This window comes from Rhinopithecus roxellana, chromosome 10, assembly GCF_007565055.1.
Source record: "Rhinopithecus roxellana isolate Shanxi Qingling chromosome 10, ASM756505v1, whole genome shotgun sequence".
NCBI lineage: Eukaryota > Metazoa > Chordata > Mammalia > Primates > Cercopithecidae > Rhinopithecus > Rhinopithecus roxellana.
Window position 1 is genome coordinate 95746923 of NC_044558.1, and position 20452 is coordinate 95767374.

General features: G+C 40.9%; 1 protein-coding gene across 6 annotated transcripts in view; it reads right to left on the minus strand.

The window, feature by feature from the left end:
• The window catches only part of IFT81 (intraflagellar transport 81), a 95582-nt gene that overhangs the window by 54162 nt on the left and 20968 nt on the right, over positions 1–20452 (minus strand). For all 6 annotated transcript variants that reach the window (XM_010379271.2, XM_030939877.1, XM_030939879.1 and 3 more), the window contains 2 exons: positions 17641–17736; positions 1496–1642 (listed from right to left, as the gene is read on the minus strand). In XM_010379271.2, coding sequence (XP_010377573.2) covers positions 1496–1642; positions 17641–17736 — 243 coding nt within the window. The remainder of the gene's footprint in view (positions 1–1495; positions 1643–17640; positions 17737–20452) is intronic.

The following is a 20452-nucleotide window of genomic DNA, read 5'->3' on the forward strand; positions in this document are numbered from 1 at the left end:
TCAATAACTTTTCAAAGTCAAAAACGAGGTTTGGACAAGAGTAGCTTTCCACAGTAGCTTTTGCTGAGATCTAGTAGCTAATACAAAATTTAAAAGCCTGTAAAAATTGGTAAAGTCCAGACAATGTTTAGGAATTAAAATATGACCTATCACTTTATTTTGCTAAAAAAGCACCAAGCTAAGATATTTGACTTCATGTATTCATTCATTCCTGGGCTAATTTTATGAAAAGAGGATGGAAAATTACATTTTTGGTGCTTGGGTTTAGCCATCTATAAAAAAATATTATTTGTCCTACTAATCTTATGAGTCTGACAGAAGGATAAATGAAACAAAAGCTGTTAAAGCATTGTTCAAAATTTAAAGTATATAGCAATGTGAGATACAATTGTATTTTTTTAAACTTGTAAGCCTCTATGATGAGGTCATTTTAATCATGTCAGTCCCACCAGACAAGTATACATTACTGACAAAATAACTTAATGATATTGTCTTAACCCTTTATGGAAATACATTTACCAACAAATATAGATTTCTGTATTATCTGTTTGCTACTAATGTTTTTCACTTTTATAATTTAATATTTATAAATAATTAAATCCAATATAAATTCACTTAATTAAGAAATGAAAATTTGGGGCCAGGCACGGTGGCTGACACCTGTAATCCCAGCACTTTGGAAGGCTGAGGCGGGTGGATCATGAGATCAGGAGTCTGCCAGCCTGACCAACATGGTGAAAGCCCATCTCTACTAAAAATACAAAAATTAGCCAGGTGTGGTGGCATCCACCTGTAATCCCAGCTACTCACGAGGCTGAGGTAGGAGAATCACTTGAACCCAGAAGGCGGTGATGCAGTGAGCCAAGATCATGCCACTGCACTCCAGCCTGGGTGACGGAGCAAGACTCCATCTCCAAAAAAAAAAAAAAAAAACACAAAAAAAGTGAAAATTTGGAATACAGTATCTTGTAAAATCACTAACATATCTGCCATTTTACATCAAGAAATTCTCAGTATGGCCGGGTGTGATGGCTCATGCCTGTAATCCCAGCACTTTGGGAGGCCAAGGCAGGCGGATCATCCAAGGTCGGGAGTTCGAGACCAGCCTGGCCAACATGGTAAAACCCTGTCTCTACTAAAAACACAAAAATTAGCTGGGCGTGGTAGCAGGCATCTCTGTAATCCCAGCTATGTGGGAGGCTGAGACAGAAGAATCACTTGAACCCGGTAGGTGGAGGTTGCAGTGAGCAGAGATCCCGCCATCACACTCCAGCCTGGGTGACAAGAGTAAAACTCCATCTCAAAAAGAAAAGAAAAAGAAAAAGAAAAAAAAATCTCGGTATTATTGCAAAAAGACTATTCAGTTTTAAATAAGTTTTATAAAATAAGATTAACTTCCCAATATTAACATTCAAACTAAGAAAGTCAAACACACTAATAGTTTCACATTAAAAACAATACTTATACCCTTGTCCCATGAAATGGTTCAGCTTACCTCATCTCCCTTTAAAACTTCAGTACCATCAAATTCACGGGTCTGATTTCTCTTTACTGATGCTTCTCTCTCTAGGCTGGCTAACTTCTCCTTGGCCTCCTGAAGTTCTTCAGCTTTGGCTTCTTTTTTATGGGAAATGATAGATGCCTGATTGAGCATTAAATATGAATGTATAATAAGATATACAAACAGCTTCCCATTATCTTGTGAAATTATCTACTTTTTAGATTTTACCAAGTTATATTTTCAATATCAGCTTGGCCTCTCCTAACCAATACTCCTTGCCCTACTACTTATCATCACCAATTATACTGAATATGAATATACAATGTATATTAAACACCAACCTACAAACACTTCGGAAGACAAAGCTCTGAAAATGTAAGACATATCAGCAGAGAAACAAAAACGTGCTAATAAGAAAAATATTAGGCCAGGTACAGTGGCTCAAATCTGTAATCCCAGTACTTTGGGAGGCCAAGGCAGGCGGATCACGAGGTCAGGAGTTTGAGACCAGCCTGACCAACATGGTGAAACCCCATCTCTACTAAAAATACAAAAATTAGCCGGGTGTGGTGGTGTGTGCCTGTAATCCCAGTTACTCAGGAGGCTGAGGCAGGAGAATCCCTTGAACCTGGGAGATGGAGGTTGCAGTAAACCGAGATCACGCCACTGGGCTCCAGCCTGGGTGACAGAGCAAGACTCTGTCTCGAAAAAAAAAAAAAAAAAAAAAAAAAGAAGGAAAAGAAAAATATTAAAGCCTCCTCAGATAACACTCAAATGCTAATGAAAATACATCCTAGTTCAAGTCAATAGAAGGTAACACCAAGTCTACTGTATTTTTACATGGTGGGTTTCCCTTTATTGGAAGAAAAAAAATGCTTCATTCTCAAAACTACAACACGGGTCATCTTACTAAATTCAATATCCATACTTTTAACATCTATTATATATGGCCATTCTAATAAATAAAATGCAGGTTCAGACTCAAACATCTGACTCACCAGAATTAGGCAAATGTTTACAAAATGCAAATGGCTACTCTTAGTAGCATTTTATATTAGCTAATAACTCTTGGGAGATTTCCTTAAATGAACCATAGGTATACTAGTTTAAGAAAAACATTAGCCAATCTGTCTTAAGAGAAAGGATACAAATAATTTTTCAAGAAAATATGACAGGGGAGCGAAATCTCTAGCACAAATCCTTAAAAAAATTCTATTGTCCTTTTTTTAAAAAAATGAAAAGACAGGTGATGATGAAGGAATGTTTCACTCCATAGAACTATTCTAGCTTAAACAATGAAGGAGGCTGGGTGCAGTAGCTCACGTCTGTAATCCCAGAACTTTGGGTGGTCAAGGTGGGAGGATCACTTGAGCCCAGGAGTTCAAGACCAGCCTAGGCAACATAGTGAGACCCCGACTCTGAAAAAAAATAATAATAAAAGAAAAATAGCTGGGTGTGGTGATGCACACCTGTGGTCCCAGCTACTTGGCAGGCTGAGATGCGAGGATCATTTGAGTTTAAGAGGTTGAGGCTACAGTGAGCCATGATCACATACTGTACTCTAGCCTGGGTGACAGAGATCCTGTCTCAAAGCAAAAAAAAAAAAAAAAAAAAAAAAGTGGGTCAGGCATGGTGGCTCACGCCTGTAATCCCAGCACTTTGGAGGCCAAGGAGGGCGGATTACCTGAGGTCAGGAATTCAAGACTAGCCTGGCCAACATGGTGAAACCCTGTTTCTACTAAAAATACAAAAATTAGCCAGGCATGGTGACGTGTACCTGTAGTCCCAAACACTTGAGAGGCTGAGGCAGGAGAATTCCTTGAACGTGGGAGGCGGAGGCTGCAGTGAGCCAAGATTGTACCACTGCACTCCAGCCTGGGTGACAGAGTGAGACTCCATCTCAAAAGAGAGGAAAAAAAAAAAAAAGTGGTGAAGAAGGAATGATAGAACACCAAACTGTGTAAGAATTGATGGTATACTTCAATAATAAAATAAGTAACATAAAATAAATATAAACTTCATTTCCCAAACCAGGATCTTATTTAATAGAAAAATATGAGAGTATTTCCCACTAAACTCAGGAACAAGAAAAAAAAGCCCACTACCTTTACTACAGTTTAATTACTGTGTTGAAAGTATTAGCTAATAGACATGAGAAAGCAGTTAGAAGCATAAAAATTTGACAGGAAAAATTGGAATTTGCATGTTATATATAATTATGTGTCCAAAAGAATCAATAGAAAAACTATAGAAACCAAATCAATAGCTTTCATAGACAAAATCAGTCGGAAGACATAAGGAAAGAAAAGCCCTCATTTATAAAAGCAAAAATGAAAGTAAATATGTGTGATGGTTAATATTAGGTGTCAACTTGACTGGATTGACGGATGTCTAGGTGGCTGGTAAAGCATTTTTTCTGGGTGTGTCTGTGAGGGTGTTGCTAGAGGAGACTGACATTTGAGTCAGTGGACTGGGAGACAAAGACCCACTCTCAATGTGGTGGGCACCGTCCAATCAGCTGCCAGTGCTGCTAGAACAAGGCAGGGAGAGGAAGGTAGGATAGCTTTGCTTGCTGAGTCTACTGGCTCTCTTTGTTCTTCACATGTTGGATGCTTCCTCTCCTACTGTCCTTGGATATCAGACTCCAGGTTTTTCAGCTTTTGAGACTTACACCAACAGCCTCCTTGGGCTCTTGGCCTTTCGGCTGCACGCTGAAGGCTACACTGTTGTCTTCCCTGGCCTTGAGGCTTTTGGCTTTGGACTGAGCCACTACTGGATTTTCTCTTTCTCCAGCTTGCAGATGGTCTATCATGACTTTGCCTTGTAATTGTGTGAGCCAATTCTCCGTAATAAACTCTCTTTTATATATACCTATATCCTATTAGTTCTGACTAACCAATAGGATATATGGTTGATTAGGATAACCCTGACTAATACAATATGTAGGCATAAATTTTACTTTTAGTTTCGAAACTGTTTGAGGAGGCGAGATTCTGAGAGGGTGGTGGAGTAGGAAGCACCTGAAATCTGTCTCCTCACCTAGTGAACAATTGCTCTGGTATTCCAAAATAATTACAACACACGGATTCTACCAGTGTAATTGTTGGAATACTGAGTGCTTGCAACATCCAGTGGAAAGCTTGGACAGCAAAGTGAGGCTAATTTCAATCAATTTCAGCCCTTAGCACAGTAGCAGGTTTCATCTCCCACCCCCCGCCCCAAACACATGTTCCTGGTGCAGCGTGCACACAGCTTGCTGGAGCAAGAGTGAACAGAAAGGACCTAGTCCTCCAATACTGGGCATCTGTGACCTGAGTGCTACTTCTGATCACAAAGGTGCAGACAAAGAGAGGGAGGCCATTGTTTTGCATCTTCTACCATTATTGCAAGTCCTTCCCCTTCTGACTGAAGTGACTTCTAGAGGATTTATAGGTCTGGATCCTTTTTTCTGTCCCTTTAATTTTTCTCATTCTCCCCTTTTGGAACCCAGACATTTAAGACTAAGACATTAAAAAGCAACTGCATATATGGGAAAATTTAGAAAGTGACCACACATGTCCAGAGAAATGCAATGGCTCAGAAAAGACCTGAGATAATTTTTTTTTTTTTTTTGAGACAGGGTCTGGCTCTGTCACTCAGGCTGGAGTGCAGTGGCCCAATCTTGGTTCACTGCAACCTCCGCCTACCAGGCTCAAGCAATCTGCCCACCACAGCCTCCTGAGTAGCTGAGACCACAGGTACACACCACCACACCAAGCTATATTTCTGTATTTTTAGTAGAGACAGGGTCTTGCCATGTTGCCCAGGTTAGTCTCAAGCTCTTGAGCTCAACCACTCATCTTGGCCTCCCAAAGTGCTGAGATTGTAGGCATAAGCCACTGTGCTCACCCTATCTTAACTTTACACTTCAGCCTATTCTTTGGCCTAGTCTACACCAATCAAAAAAACAAAAACAATAACAAAAAAACAGTAAACCCCTGGGAAAAGAGAGAACCTAATTTCCAGAGTTACTGCAGTATGAGATTCCAATGTCCACTTTTCAACCAAAAAAGTCACAAAGCATAAAAAGAAACAATAAAATATGATACATCTAAAGGAAAAATATGAGGCCAGGCACAGTGGCTCATACCTATAATCCCAACACTTTGGGAGGCTAAGGCAGAAGGATCCCTTGAGGCCAGGAGTTTGAAACCAGTTTGAGCAGCATAATGACACCCTGTTTCTATTTTTTAGAATAAAATTGTTTAAAAAATTTGAAAACAGACCAGGCACGGTGGCTCATGTCTGTAATCCTACCACTTTGGGAGGCCAAAGCAGTTGGATCACTTGAGGTCAGGAGTTCCAAGATCAGTCTAGCCAACATAGTGAAACCTGTCTCTACTAAAAATACAAAAATTAGCCAGGTGTGATGGCTAATTTTTGTATTAGCCTGTAATCCCAGCTACTCAGGAGGCTGAGGCAGGAGAACTGCATGAACCCAGGAGGTGGAGGTTGCAGTGAGCTAAGATCGTGCCACTGCACTCCACCTGGACAATGGAGTGAGACTCTGTCTCAAAAAAAAAATAAATAAATAAAATAAAAATAAAAACAGAGGAAAAAAATGAATCAATAGAAGTTCTCTGAAAGAGACCTGATGGCATATCAACTAGATAAGGACTTTAAAACTACTGTCTTAAAGATGCTCAAAGAACTCATGGAGATGTGGAGAACATCAAGAAAACGATGTATTAACAAAATGGAAATGCCAATACAGAGAAAACCTAAAGAGAAAGGAAAAAGAAATCTTGGAGCTAAAAAGTACAATATTGAAATTAAAAATTCACTAGAGGGATTCAAAGGCAGATTTGGGAAGGCAGACAAAAGAATCCATGAACTTGAAGACAGGTCAATGGAAATTATCAAGTCTGAGAAATAGAAAGAGAAAAATATTGAAGAAAAGTGAACAGAGCCTAAGGAACATGTGGGATACCATTAAGTAGGCCAGTATATGCACTGTGGGAGTCCCAGAAAAAAAAGACAAAGAGAAAGGGACAGACAGAATATATGAAGAAATAATGTATGAAAACTTCATCAATTTGATTAAATATAAATATAAACATCTAAGAAGCAGAATAAACTCCAAGAAAGATGAACTGAAAGAGACACACACTGAGACACATTAAAATCAAACTGTTGGTGCTTGACCGTCTTTCTTTAAACTTCATGTGCCTGCTTGGGTCTCTTCCAAGTGCACTTCCTTTCTTTTCTGTTCTAAGGCCTTTTATTATTATGATTATTTATTTATTTATTGAGACAGGGTCTCATTCTGTTGCCCAAGCTGAAGTGCAATGGCATGATCTTGGCTCACTGCAACCTCTGCCTCCCAGGTTCAAGCAATTCTCTTGCCTCAGCCTCCCAAGTAGCTACAACTATAGGCGCACGCCACCACTCCAGGCTAAGTTTTGTTTTTTTTTGGTAGAGACGGAGTTTCACCACATTGGCCAGGCTGGTCTCAAACTCCTGACCACATGATCTGCCTGCCTCGGCCTCCCAAAGTGCTGGGATTACAGGCGTGAGCCACCGCACCCGGCCCCGAGACTTTGTTAAAACTACACTTGCCTTGGAAGAAATGCTCAAATAAGTCCTGCAAGGTAAAGTGAAAAGATACTAGGAAGTAACTCAAAGCTGTATAAGAAAGAAAGATCTCAATAAAGGCAAATACATGAGCAATTATGAAAGCTAGTACTAGTGTAACAATGGTCTGTAAATCCACTTTTCGTTCTCTACATAATTTAAGAGACTATACATTTAAAACAACACAATTATTAATAGCTGAATGGCTAGCATTACTGTAATTTTGGTTTATAACCCCACATTTTGTTTTGTATATAATTTAAGAGATTAACACATTTAAAAGAGTTATTAGTTTATGTTTTTGGGCACACAATGTGTAAAGACGTCATTTTGTGACATGAACAACTGAAAGGGGTGGGGATGTAGCTGTAATGAGCAGAGTTTTTATATGTTATTGAAGTTAAATTTGTATAAATTCAAATCACAGTGATAGAACTTTAGGATGTAATCCCCATGGTAACCACAAAGAAAATAGCTATAGAATATACACAAAGGAAAGGAGAAAGGAATTTAAACATTTCACCATAAAAAATCAACTAAACACAAAAGACAGTAAAGCAGGAAATGAGGGACAAAAAAGCTATAATGCATATAGAAAGCAAATAGCAAAATGACAGAAGTTGCTGTTTATCAGTAATCACTTTAAATATAAATAGATTGACTATCCAATGAAAAGACAGTGATTGGCAGAATGGATAAAAAACATGTGATCCATGCCGGGCACGGTGGCTCATGCCTGTAATCCCAGAACTTTGGGAGGCCGAAGCGGGCAGATCACCTGAGGTCAGGAGTTCAAGACCAGCCTGGTCAACATGGTGAAATCCCGTCTCTACTGAAAATACAAAAAATTAGCTGGGCGTGGTGGCAAGCACCTGTAATCCCAGCTACTCAGGAGGCTGATGCAGGAGAATCGTTTGAACCAGGGAGGCAGAAGTTGCAGTGAGCTGAGATCATGCCATTGCACTCCAGCCTGGGCAACAAGAGTGAAACTCCGTCTCAAAAAAAGCCCCCCAAGAAACCACATGATCCAAGTAATGCTGTCTACAGGAGACTCATTTTAGATCCAAAGACATAACTAAATTGAAAGTGAAAGGACAGAAAAAGATATTTCATTCAAATAATAAACAAAAGACAACAGGGTGACTATATTAATATCAGATGAAATAACTTTAAATTTTAAGAGTACAAGAGACAAAGAAGGACATTATTAATAAAAGGTTCAATACAGCAAGATTATAAGCAATTATAAACATTTTCACATCTAATGACAGACCATCAAAATATATGAAGCTAAAACTGACAGAATTGAACACAGAAAAAGACAATTGTATAATAATAGTTTGAGACTTCAGCATTCAGTCTCAATAATGGATAGAACAAGCAGAATATAAGTTAGAAAATACAGGACTTAAACAACAAAATAAACCAACTAGATCTAGCAGACATATAGAAAACTGAGACATATAGAGGCTGAGATCTCGCCACTGCACTCCAGCCTGGGTGACAGAGTGAGACTGTGTCCAAAAAAAAAAAAAAATGTTTCAGTAGATTTTAAAAGATAGATATCATACAGAGTATCTTATTTGACTACAATGGGATGAAGTTCGAAATCATTAACAGAAACAAAACTGGTAAATTAACAAACTTGTGGAAATTAAAAATACATTTTTTCTTTCTTTTTCTTTCTTTTTTTTTTTTTTTTTTGTGAGGCAGAGTCTTCCTCTGTCACCCAGGCTGTAATACAGAGGCATGATCTTGGCTCACTGCAACCTCTGCCTCCCAGGGTCGATTTTTCCATCTCAGCCTCCCGAGTAGCTGGGATTACAGACATGTACCATCATGCCTGGCTAATTTTTGTATTTTTAACAGAGACAGGGTTTCACCATGTTGGCCAGGCTGGTCTCAAACTCCTGGTCTCATGTGATCTGCCTGCCTCAACCTCCCAAAGTGCTAGGATTACAGGCGTGAGTCACCGCACCCGGCCAAAAATACGTTTTTTTTTTTAGATGGGAGTCTCGCACTGTTGCCCGGACTGGAGTGCAATGGCATGATCTCAGCTCATTGCAAGCTCTGTAATCCCAGCACTTTGGGAGGCCAAGGTGGGTGTATCACAAGGTCAGGAGTTCAAGACCAGCCTGGCCAAGATGGTAAAACCCTATCTCTACTAAAAATACAGAAAAATTAGCTAAGGGTGGTGGCCTGTAATCTCAGCTACTTGGGAGGCTGAGGCAGAGAATTTGCTTCATCCCAGGAGGCAGAGGTTGCAGTGAGCTGAAATTGCGCCACTGCATTCCAGCCTAGGTGACAGAGCAAGACTCCGTCTAAAAAAAAAAAAATCTCCCAACAAAGAAAAGCCCTGGACCTGATGGCCTCACTGGTGAATTCCACCCAACACTTAAATTAACGAATACCAGGGTGGGCGCAGTGGCTCACACCTGTAATCCCAGCACTTTGGGAGGCCGTGGCGGGTGGATCACCTGAGGTCGAGAGTTCGAGACCACCCTGACCTTTAGTAGAGCCATGGAGAAACTCTGTCTCTACTAAAAATACAAAATTAACTGGCGTGGTGGTGCATGCCTGTAATCCTAGCTACTCAGGAGGCTGAGGCAGTAGAATTGCTTGAATCTGGGAGGCGGAGGTTGGGGTGAGCCGAGATCACGCCATTGCACTCTAGCCTGGGCAACAAGAGTGAAACTTGGTCTCAAAAATAAAAAAGTAAAAAATAACAAACACCAAATCCTTCTCAAACTTTTCCAATAAGTTGAAGAGTAGCATAACTTCCTAACTCATTCTCTGAGGCCAGCATTACTGTTAGGGAACAGCATAAGACTGTTAGAAGGAAACATAGGGTAAATGTTTCACAACACTGGATTTAGCAATGATTTCTTGGATATGACATCAAAAGCACAGGCAACAAAAGAAAAAATTAGACAAATTGGACTTCATGAGAATTTAAAACTTTTGTGCATCAAAAGACACTGACAACAGAGTAAAAAGGCAACACACAGAATGGGAGAAAATATTTGCAAGTCATGTATCTGATAAGGGATTAACATCCTGAATAAGCCAGGCATAGTGGCTGATGCTTATAATCCCAGTACTTTGGGAGGCCCAGGCGGGAGGATCTCTTGAAGGGACTGAAGACCAGACTGGGCACTGTAGGAAGATCCCATCTCCACAGAAAATTAGCCAGGTGCAGTGGCAGGTACCTGGAGTCTCAGCTACGTGGGAGGCTGAAGAGGGAGAATCACTTGGGCCCAGGAGTTCAAGGCTGCAGTGAACTATGATGGCACACTCCAGCCTGGGCAACAGAGTGAGACCCTATCTCTAAGAAAAAAAAAATCCAGAATATACAGAGAACTCCTAAAACCCAACAACAAAAAACCAAATAACCCAATTCAAAAATGGGGTTAATATCTAAAATATATAAGGAACTCAACTCATATAAAAAAAATAGATAACCTGATTAAACAATGGGCAAAGAACCTAAAGAGACATTTATTAAAGACATACAAATGGCCAACGGGTATATGAAAAAATGCTCAGCATCCCTAATCATCAAGGAAATGTAAATTTTAAAATGAGCTATCACCTCGTAACTGTTAAAATAGCTATTATCAAAACGACACAAGATAACAAGTGGTGGTGAGGATGTGAAGAAAAGGGAACTCTGGTACACTGTGGATGGGAACGTAAATTAGTATAGTCATTATAGAAAACAGTATGGAGGTTCCTCAAAAATTAAAAATAGAACTAGTATATAAGCCAGCAATTCCACTAGTGTGTATATATCCAAGGGAACTAAAAATCACTATATTGAAGAGCTATCTGCATTTACATTGTCATTGCAGCATTAATTTTAATGGCCAACATACGGAATCAACCCATGTATCCATCAGTGAATGAATACATAAAGAAAACATGGTGGCCGGGCGCAGTGGCTCAAGCCTGTAATCCCAGCACTTTGGGAGGCCGAGACGGGCGGATCATGAGGTCAGGAGATCGAGACCATCCTGGCTAATACGGTGAAACCCCGTCTCTACTAAAAAAATACAAAAAACTAGCTGGGCGCGGTGGCGGGCGCCTGTAGTCCCAGCTACTCCGGAGGCTGAGGCAGGAGAATGGCGGGAACCCGGGAGGCGGAGCTTGCAGTGAGCTGAGATCCGGCCACCGCACTCCAGACTCCAGCCTGGGCGACAGAGCGAGACTCCGTCTCAAAAAAAAAAAAAAAAGAAAAGAAAAGAAAACATGGTATATGCAAAATGGAATACTATTCAGCCTTCAAAAAGAAGGAAATCCTGTCATTTACAACAACATGGATGAGGCTGAAGGCCACTATGTTAAATGAAATAAGCCAGGCACAGAAAGACAAATACTGCATGATCTCATTCATATGAGGAATCTTAAAAAGCTGAACTCATGGAAGCAAAAGAGTAAAATGGTGGCTTTCAGGGGATTAGGGAAGTATACAGATTGGAAAGATACTGGTCAAAGGATACAAAATTTCAGTTGGGGGAATAAATTCAAGAGATCTTTGTATAATATAATTATAGTTAATGTATCTTACACTTGAAAATTGTTAAGAGGATAGATGTTAAATGTTCTCACCACAAAAAAATTAGTATGTGAGGTAATGCATATATTTATTAGTTTGATTTAATCACTCCATGATTTCAAAACATCAGGTTGCATACCATAAACATAAACAATTTGTATTTGTCAATTTAGAAAATAATTTTAAAATCCCATATATCCACACAAAAACTTGTATAAGAATGTTCATAGTAGCATTACTCATAATAGCCAAAAAGTGAAAATAACCTAAATGTCCATTAACCAATGAATGGACAAACAAAATATGATGTAGCTATACAGTGGAGTATTATTCAGCAATAAAAAGGAATGATGTACTGATATATATACTACAACATGGATGGACTTTAAAAATGTTATGCTAAGTGAAAGAAGGAATAATATATTAAAATATTCCATTTATATGAAATGTGCATGACAGGCAAATCTATAGAGACTGATTTGGTCTCAAATCAGTTGAAATTGGGGGTTTAGGGGAGAAATGGAAAGTGGGTGCTAATGGGTTTGGGGTTTATTTTAGGGGTGATAAAATGGTTCTAAAATTGATCATGGTGATGTTTGCACAAACTCTATAAATACGCTAAAATACCACTGAAGTGTACACTTTAAATGGGTAAATTGTATGGTATGTGAATTATATCTCAATCAAGTTATTTTTAAAAAGGAATAAAAGGTTTTCTACTATGGAATGGTCACCAGCATATACTGTTAAGAAGAAAAAAAATGCATTGAGAAGAAAAGTGTGTTTAATATGTTCTTCTTTCCCTAAGAAGTGAGATATGAGTATATACATCTATATAATATTTCTAATGGAATAATAAAGTGTGAAATTTAAAAAATAACCTATGCAGGAAGGAAAGAATAGGGTAGAAGCACAGGGATAGATGCTAGAAACGTCTCTGAATATATACCCCAAGGACAAAATGAACTAAAAACCAATTTTCAGTAGTAATCATATTCTTGATGGTTTTTTTTTTTTTTTGAGACAGTCTCGCTCTGTCGCCTAGGCCGGAATGCAGTGGTGTGATCTTGGCTCACTGCAAGCTCTGCCTCCTAGGTTCACGCCATTCTCCTGCCTCAGCCCCCTGAGTAGCTGGGACTACAGGCACCCGCCACCACGCCTGGCTAATTTTTTGTGTGTTTTTTAGTAGAGACGGGGTTTCACCATGTTAGCCAGGATGGTCTCAATTTCCTGACCTTGTGATCCACCCACTTCGGCCTCCCAAAGTGCTGGGATTACAGGCGTGAGCCACCACGCCCAGTCTCTTGATGGTATTACTGGTACTTTTATTCTGAGACTGCTCTGTGTAAAATGTGGATTAATATTATACAAATGATAAATTATGTCGGTTCCACTGGACAAAAGCAAATGATGAATTAAATTATGTTGATGTTACCAAGAAGCAAGACTTTCAACGTGGGATAAGGAAAAAGATGCGATATTGATGAGACTAAGTAAAACCAAGTAGTCCTGAATCCAAACTGGAAGGATCAGTATGCACTGATGGTGTACTTTATGAAAAAAAAAAAGAGAAAGAAATACCTCCTAGCCTGGTCCACTGAAAAGACCTAAAAACAATGGCTACCTAAAAACATAGCCGGGTGCGGTGGCTCACACCTGCAATTCCAGCACTTTGGGAGGCCAAGGCAGGTGGATCACTTGAGGTCAGGAGTTCAAGACCAGCCTGACCAACATGGTGAAACCCTGTTTCTACTAAAAATACAAAATTAGCCGGACGTGGTGGCACGTGCCTGTAATCCCAGCTATTTGGGAGGCTGAGGCAGGAGAATCGCTTGAACCCAGGAGGCAGAGGTTGCAGTGAGCCAAGATCATGCGATTGCACTCCAGGCTGGGCGACAAAGCGAGACTCTGTCTCAAAAAGAAAAGAAAAGAAAAAATCAGTGAGAACTCCCAACACCCAGACTGTGGTTTTGAAACAGAAGTGGGGCAGGGAAGTGCTGGGTAAAGGAGGGCATGGTCCCTGGTGAGGGCTCCACCCCCAGGTCTGTCCCCATGGACCTAGGTGAGGATAGGCACTCTTGCCTTCATGCTCAAATATTGCATTTCCCAAGACCATCCTGGTCTGCCATGCCCCAAGACCACCCTAGTCTGTCATGCCCCCATCCTGTGCCTATAAAAACCCCCAAGACCCTAGCAGGCAGACACACAAGTGGCTGGACATCAAGAGAAGTAGACTGGCTGAAGAAGACACAAGTGGCTTGACACCTAGAGACACTGACAGGCACCGGCAGGCCACTGACTGACCTAGGCCATTGATTGGCAGAACGACGCAGAGTTAGGATGGGGCAGTGGGAGAAGAGTCAGGGTGGTGGGAGAAGAGTCAGGGTGGTCAAAGAAGAGTCAAGCCACTTGGCGGCCTGACTCCAGGGGAAAACCATCTCCCTTCGGGCTCCCCTATAAGCTGAAAGCTACTTCCACTCAATAAAACCTTACACCCATTCTCCAAGCCCACATGTGATCAGATTCTTCAGGACACCAAGACAAGAAACCCAGGATACAGAAAGCCCTCTGTCCTTGTGATAAGGTAAGGGTCTAATTGAGCTGACTAACACAAGCTACCTATGGATGGTTAAACAAAAAGAGCACACTGTAACACACGCCCACTGGGGCTTCAGCTGTAAACATTCACCCCTAGACACTGCAGTGGGGACAGAGTCCCACAACCTGCCTGTCTATATGCTCCCCTAGAGGTTTGAGCAATGGGGCACTGAAGAAGCGAGCCACTCCCCCTGTCGCATGCCCTGCGATGGGGACAAGGAAACTTTTCCTATTTCAGTTTCTAAATATCATTTCCTGCTAAAACAAATCAGCTTCACGGAAGAAACTCTAATTCCAGGTCTAGAGTAGGAAATGCAAACGATGAGCCTAGAAATGTCTTAAATAATGCAGAAAGCAAGGAAATTATCAAAGGCCACTAGAATCTGAAAAGAACTCAAAAGTTAACTTGAAAAGCCTCCCATTAGCCAAAACTGGGACAATTTGAGCATCATTAAGGACACTGTTTAAAACTTATATGATAGGCCAGGCGCGGTGGCTCAAGCCTGTAATCCCAGCACTTTGGGAGGCCGAGGCGGGCGGATCACAAGGTCAGGAGGTCGAGACCATCCTGGCTAACACAGTGAAACCCCGTCTCCACTTAAAAAATACAAAAAATTGGCCGGGCGCGGTGGCTCAAGCCTGTAATCCCAGCACTTTGGGAGGCCGAGACGGGCGGATCATGAGGTCAGGAGATCGAGACCATCCTGGCTAATACGGTGAAACCCCGTCTCTACTAAAAAATACAAAAAACTAGCCGGGCGATGAGGCGGGCGCCTGTAGTCCCAGCTACTCAGGAGGCTGAGACAGGAGAATGGCGTGAACCCGGGAGGCGGAGCTTGCAGTGAGCTGAGATCCGGCCACTGCACTCCAGCCTGGGTGGCAGAGCAAGACTCCGTCTCAAAAAAAAAAAAAAAAAAATACAAAAAATTAGCCGGGCGAGATGGCAGCGCCTGTAGTCCCAGCTACTCGGGAGGCTGAGGCAGGAGAATGGCGTGGACCCGGGAGGCGGAGCTTACAGTGAGCTGAGATCCGGCCACTGCACTCCAGCCTGGGCGACAGAGCGAGACTCCGTCTCAAAAAAAAAAAAAAACTTATATGATGATATCTAGGATTCATAATGATATCATAATGAGATTAAACAAAAAACAACAAAAAATAGCCCTAATTGATCACTTCACTGTTGGAGGATGCAAATGAGTTAGAAGAAACAAATTCATTATGAAAACTGATAAATGATGATAAAAACCAAGCATGTACCCTGCCTATCCTATATGAACTATAACTCAGAACAACCAAATAGTTGATGAGAGGTTTTCTTTTTATAAAAGTATTCCAGGGCTGGGTGCAGTGGCTCACGCCTGTAATCCCAGCAATTTGGGAGGCCGAGGCAGGTGGATCACGAAGTCAGGAGTTCAAGACCAGCCTGGCCAAGATGGTGAAACCCTGTCTCTAATAAACAAACAAAAATTAGCTGACCGTGGTGGCGGGCACCTGTAATCCCAGCTACTTGGAAGGATGAGGCAGGGAATTGCTTGAACCTGGGAGGCGGAGGTTGCAGTGAGCCGAGATTGCGCCATTAAACTCCAGCCTGGGTGACAGAGCAAGGCTCCATCTCAAAAAAAAAAAAAAGAAAAAAAAAAAAAAAGTAGTCCAGCTAATAAATGAAGAGGGAATCAAAATATGAACATTTTATAATTTATAATAAAGTGAATGGATAAGCAATGAGCAATGATAGTGAGTGGCTGCTCATGTCACAATTAAGAGACAACCAAGCATTATCACTTCCAAATAAAAGTACGTAATACCACCTAGAAAGTTTTCTTGCCAAAAAAATATCAAACCAGAATCTGTTCAAGCTCCTAGTTCTAATTTATAGGAAATACAGGAAACAAATGAACATGGTAAAACAACACCATAGGGTTGCAATCAGTAAAATACAAACTGTTGGAAATATCATGGGAAAAATGAACCAGTTTTGTCAACACATATATTGCCAGAAAGCACTAAATAGATAAATTGGTGAGAAGAGAACATATGGATTAAAAGAGACATACTTTCTAGGACAGATAGGTGACAGCCAAAAAAAAAAAAAAAAAATCAGCCAAATGCAATATATGAATCCTATATGGATCTCAATTGAAAAAGAGACAAGGAAATGTCACCGATTTCCTGGCTGACCAAGTATTTTCTCATATTAAGGAATTATTAAAATTTTCAGATGTGGTATGTTATGATTAAGTTAAAACGCCTTTATCTTTTAGATATATATTATTATTATTTTTTTTTTTGAGATGGAGTCTCGCTCTGTCACCCAGGCTGGAGTGCAGTGGCACAATCTCGGCTCACTGTAAGCTCCGCCTCCCGGGTTTGCGCCATTCTCTTGCCTCAGCCTCCCGAGTAGCTGGGACTACAGGCGCCCGCCACCACGCCCAGCTCATTTTTTGTATTTTTAGTAGAGACGGGGTTTCACCATGGTCTCGATCTCCTGACCTCGTGATCCGCCCGCCTCAACCTCCCAAAGTGCTGGGATTACAGGCATGAGCCACCACGCCCAGCTAGATATATATTCTTAAACATTTATAGATGTAATGATATGACGAACTCTAAGATATGCTTCAAAATAATACAGTTGGGGTTGGTAGTATAGAGGAAACAAGAATGGCCATGAACCCTGTAGCTCAGGGAAACATGAGCGTTTATTGAACAATTTGCCTCTACCTTTGTAATTGATCGAAATTTTCCATTATAAAGGTTTTAAAAAATTCTAATGTCCTTAAATAATGCTTTGTTATGTAGCTTAGTATTTTCTGTGGTTATAGAATGCTTTTCACACTAAAATCCTCCCACCTGGGTTCTTTTCAGATAAGCCATGGCCTTCATTTCAATCTTTTATAGAAATATAAAACAAGGTAAGTACCCTCAAAACTAAGTGACAATTTAGTTGTGGATAAAATAATAAATGCTTTAGAACTAAAATTTAATTTATTCTACACTTGCAAACTAACTTTAAACCTGAAAAAGCATACTTTTATTAACTCATTAAAAATTATAAATGTTTTTACTTATACCACCTAAGGTAAGTTTTCATTTTAAAAATAAATTCCACAGTCACAGATACAAACACAAATAGCTCTATTACCACAGTTTGTACATGCTGAGGAAACTAAGCATTATTAGGGGTATCAAATTTCAAACTTGAATAAGCATCTTTTGTGGCTTTTCCACTAATTCTTTGATATATTCTGGAGATTAGCAGTGACAGAACAACATTTATTCTCTACTTCTTTCTCACTTTAAGACTATAGATAACACAGCCAGTGGTTCACGAATATGCTTACAGATCTAAATATGTGAGCCAAAAGAATGTTCTTACCTGTTGCCTATACAGTGAGAGATTGCCTTCAATGGGCTCATTTCTCATCATTTTCTTTTCAATCAGCTGGTTAATTTCTGTGTTTATTTCATTTATCTAAAAGAGCATGAGAGCAAAAAAAAAAAGTTAAATCTTTCCCTATAAGTACACAAACTAAGTGACATCTGGCAAAACTAGCCTTGAATTTATGGTTTTGTTTTCTTTTTTTTTTTAAAGAGACAAGGTCTCAGTTTCACCGAGACTAATTTTTTTTAAGAGATGGGGTCTTGCTATGTTGCCCAGACTGATTTTGAATTCCTGGGTTCACGTGATCCTCCCACCTTGGCCTCCCAAAGTGCTGGCATTACAGACGTGAACCATGGCACCCAGCCTGAATTTACAGTTCTTAACATTAAGTCTCTGATGGGCAAAACAGTTCCATTAATGTTATGGGGAGCTTGTTATGATTACTTTTAGAAACAATTTACATTTCATGATATATAGTTACACAATTTGATTACTTATACAGATTTAATCACCCATGTCTACATTATTCTAAAGTATTTTACATGAAATATTTATACATTACCACAAAGATGCTTTCTAAAAATCTGAAGCTATCCCCTCACCTAGGTTGTGACTTCAAGTCACTGCAAGTGATAAAGCAAATGTGAACAAACATGCACCAAGGATTTATTACAAGGATTCATGAACCCAGTTGAGAGTTGACAGGGATAATGCCCTTCCTGTGCTAATAATCTGTGAACCTTCGATAGCTATCATTTATCCTAATCATTAATCTAAATATCTCCAAAACGTAACAAAACTGAATAAATCTGACAGAAGCATATAGTTCCTCAACAAATCAAAACAAAAACCATGGTTTTCAGTGTATCCATCCTTTGAAAGATTAGAGTTCTCTCTAACCCTAACCCTAATTCTGTGACATTAAATTTTAGCCAGATTAGGCCGGGCATGGTGGCTCATGCCTGTAATCGAAGCACTTTGGGAGGCTGAGGTGGGTGGATCATCTGAGGTCAGGTCGAGACCAGCTTGGCCAACATGGTGAAATCCTGTCTCTACTAAAAATACAAAAAATTAGCTGGGCATGGTGGCATGCACCTGTAGCCCCGGCTACTCCGGGGGCTGAGACAGGAGAATCACTTGAACCCAGGAGGTGGAGGTTGCAGTGAGCCGATATCGCACCACTGGACTCCAGCCTGGGCGACAGAGTGAGACTTCATCTCAAAAACAAAACATAACAAAAGAAATTTTTAGCCAGATCTCACTTGGACATTTAATTTTTCTAAGTAAATTAAAAGCATAAAACAGTCAGGCCCGGGTGCGGTGGCTCACACCTATAATCCCAGCACTTTGGGAGGCTGAGGTGGGTTAATCACAAGGTCAGGAGTTCGAGACTAGCCTGGCCAACACAGTGAAACCCCTGTCTCTACTAAAAATACAAAAATTAGCTGGGCATGGTAGTGAGTGACTGTAATTCCAGCTACCCGGGAGGCAGGAGAATTCACTTGAATCCAGGAGGTGGAAGTTGCAGTGAGCCAAGATCGCACCACTGCACTCCAGCCTGGGCAACAGAGCTAGACTCCGTCTCAAAATTTAAAAAAGTCAGAATTACATATTTAATTGTAGTTTTAATTGTAGTGGCTATTAACTACATATTAAGCACACTATAGAATTAGCAAGTCAAAACCTTTCAATTAGGCCGAGTGCAATGGCTCATACCTGTAATCCCTACACTTTGGGAGGCTGAGGCGGACAGAGGCAGGCAGATCTCTTGAATCTGGGAGGTCAAGACCATGCTGGGCAACATGGCCAGACCCTGTCTGTACAAAAAATTTAAAAAATTCGCCAGAACTGGTGGCATGCACCTTATAGTCCCAGCTCCTTGGGAAGCTGAGGTGGGAGGATCACTTGAGCCTGGGAAATGAGGCTGCAGTGAGCTGTGATCATGTCACTGAACTCCAGCCTAGGTGACAGTGTGAGACTCCATCCTCCACAAAAAAAAAAAAAAAAAATTAGCCAGGCATGGTGGCGTGCACCTGTAATCCCAGCTAGTTGAGAGGCTGAGGCAGAAGAACTGTTTGAACCCAGAAGGTGGAGGTTGCAGTGAGCCAAGATTGTGCCACTGCACTCCAGCCTGGGTAACAGAGCAAGTTCAGTCTAAAAAGTAAAAAAAAAAAAAAAAAAAAAAAAAACGGCACTGAACCTGACCTAGTGTTTTAATTCTAGGGAACAAAAATGGTATAATCAGGCCAAGTACATTGGCTCACACCTGTAATCCCAGCATTTTGGGAGGCTGAGGTGGGCAGATCCCATAAGGTCAGGAGTTTGAGACCAGCCTGGCCAAATGGCAAAATCCCGTCTCTACTAAAAATAAAAAAATTGGCCAGGCGTGGTGGCACATACCTGTAGTCCCAGCTACTTTGGAGGCTACTTAGGCAGGAGAATGGCTTGAACCTGGGAGGCAGAGGTTGCAGGGAGCCAAGATCTCGCCATTGCACTCCAGCCTAGGCAACAGAGCAATACTCCATCTCAAGAAACAAAACAAGGCCCGCCTGTAATCCCAACACTTTGGGAGGCCAAGATAGGTGGATCACAAGGTCAGGAGTTCGAGACCAGCCTGACCAACATGGTGAAACCCTGTCTCTACTAAAAATACAAACATTAGCCAGGCGTGGTGGCACATGCCTGTAATCCCAGCTACTCAGGAGGCTGAGGCAGGAGAATCACTTGAACCCAGGAAGCGGAGGTTGCAGTGAGCCGAGATCATGCCACTGCACTCCAGCCTGGGCAACAGAACGAGACTCCATCT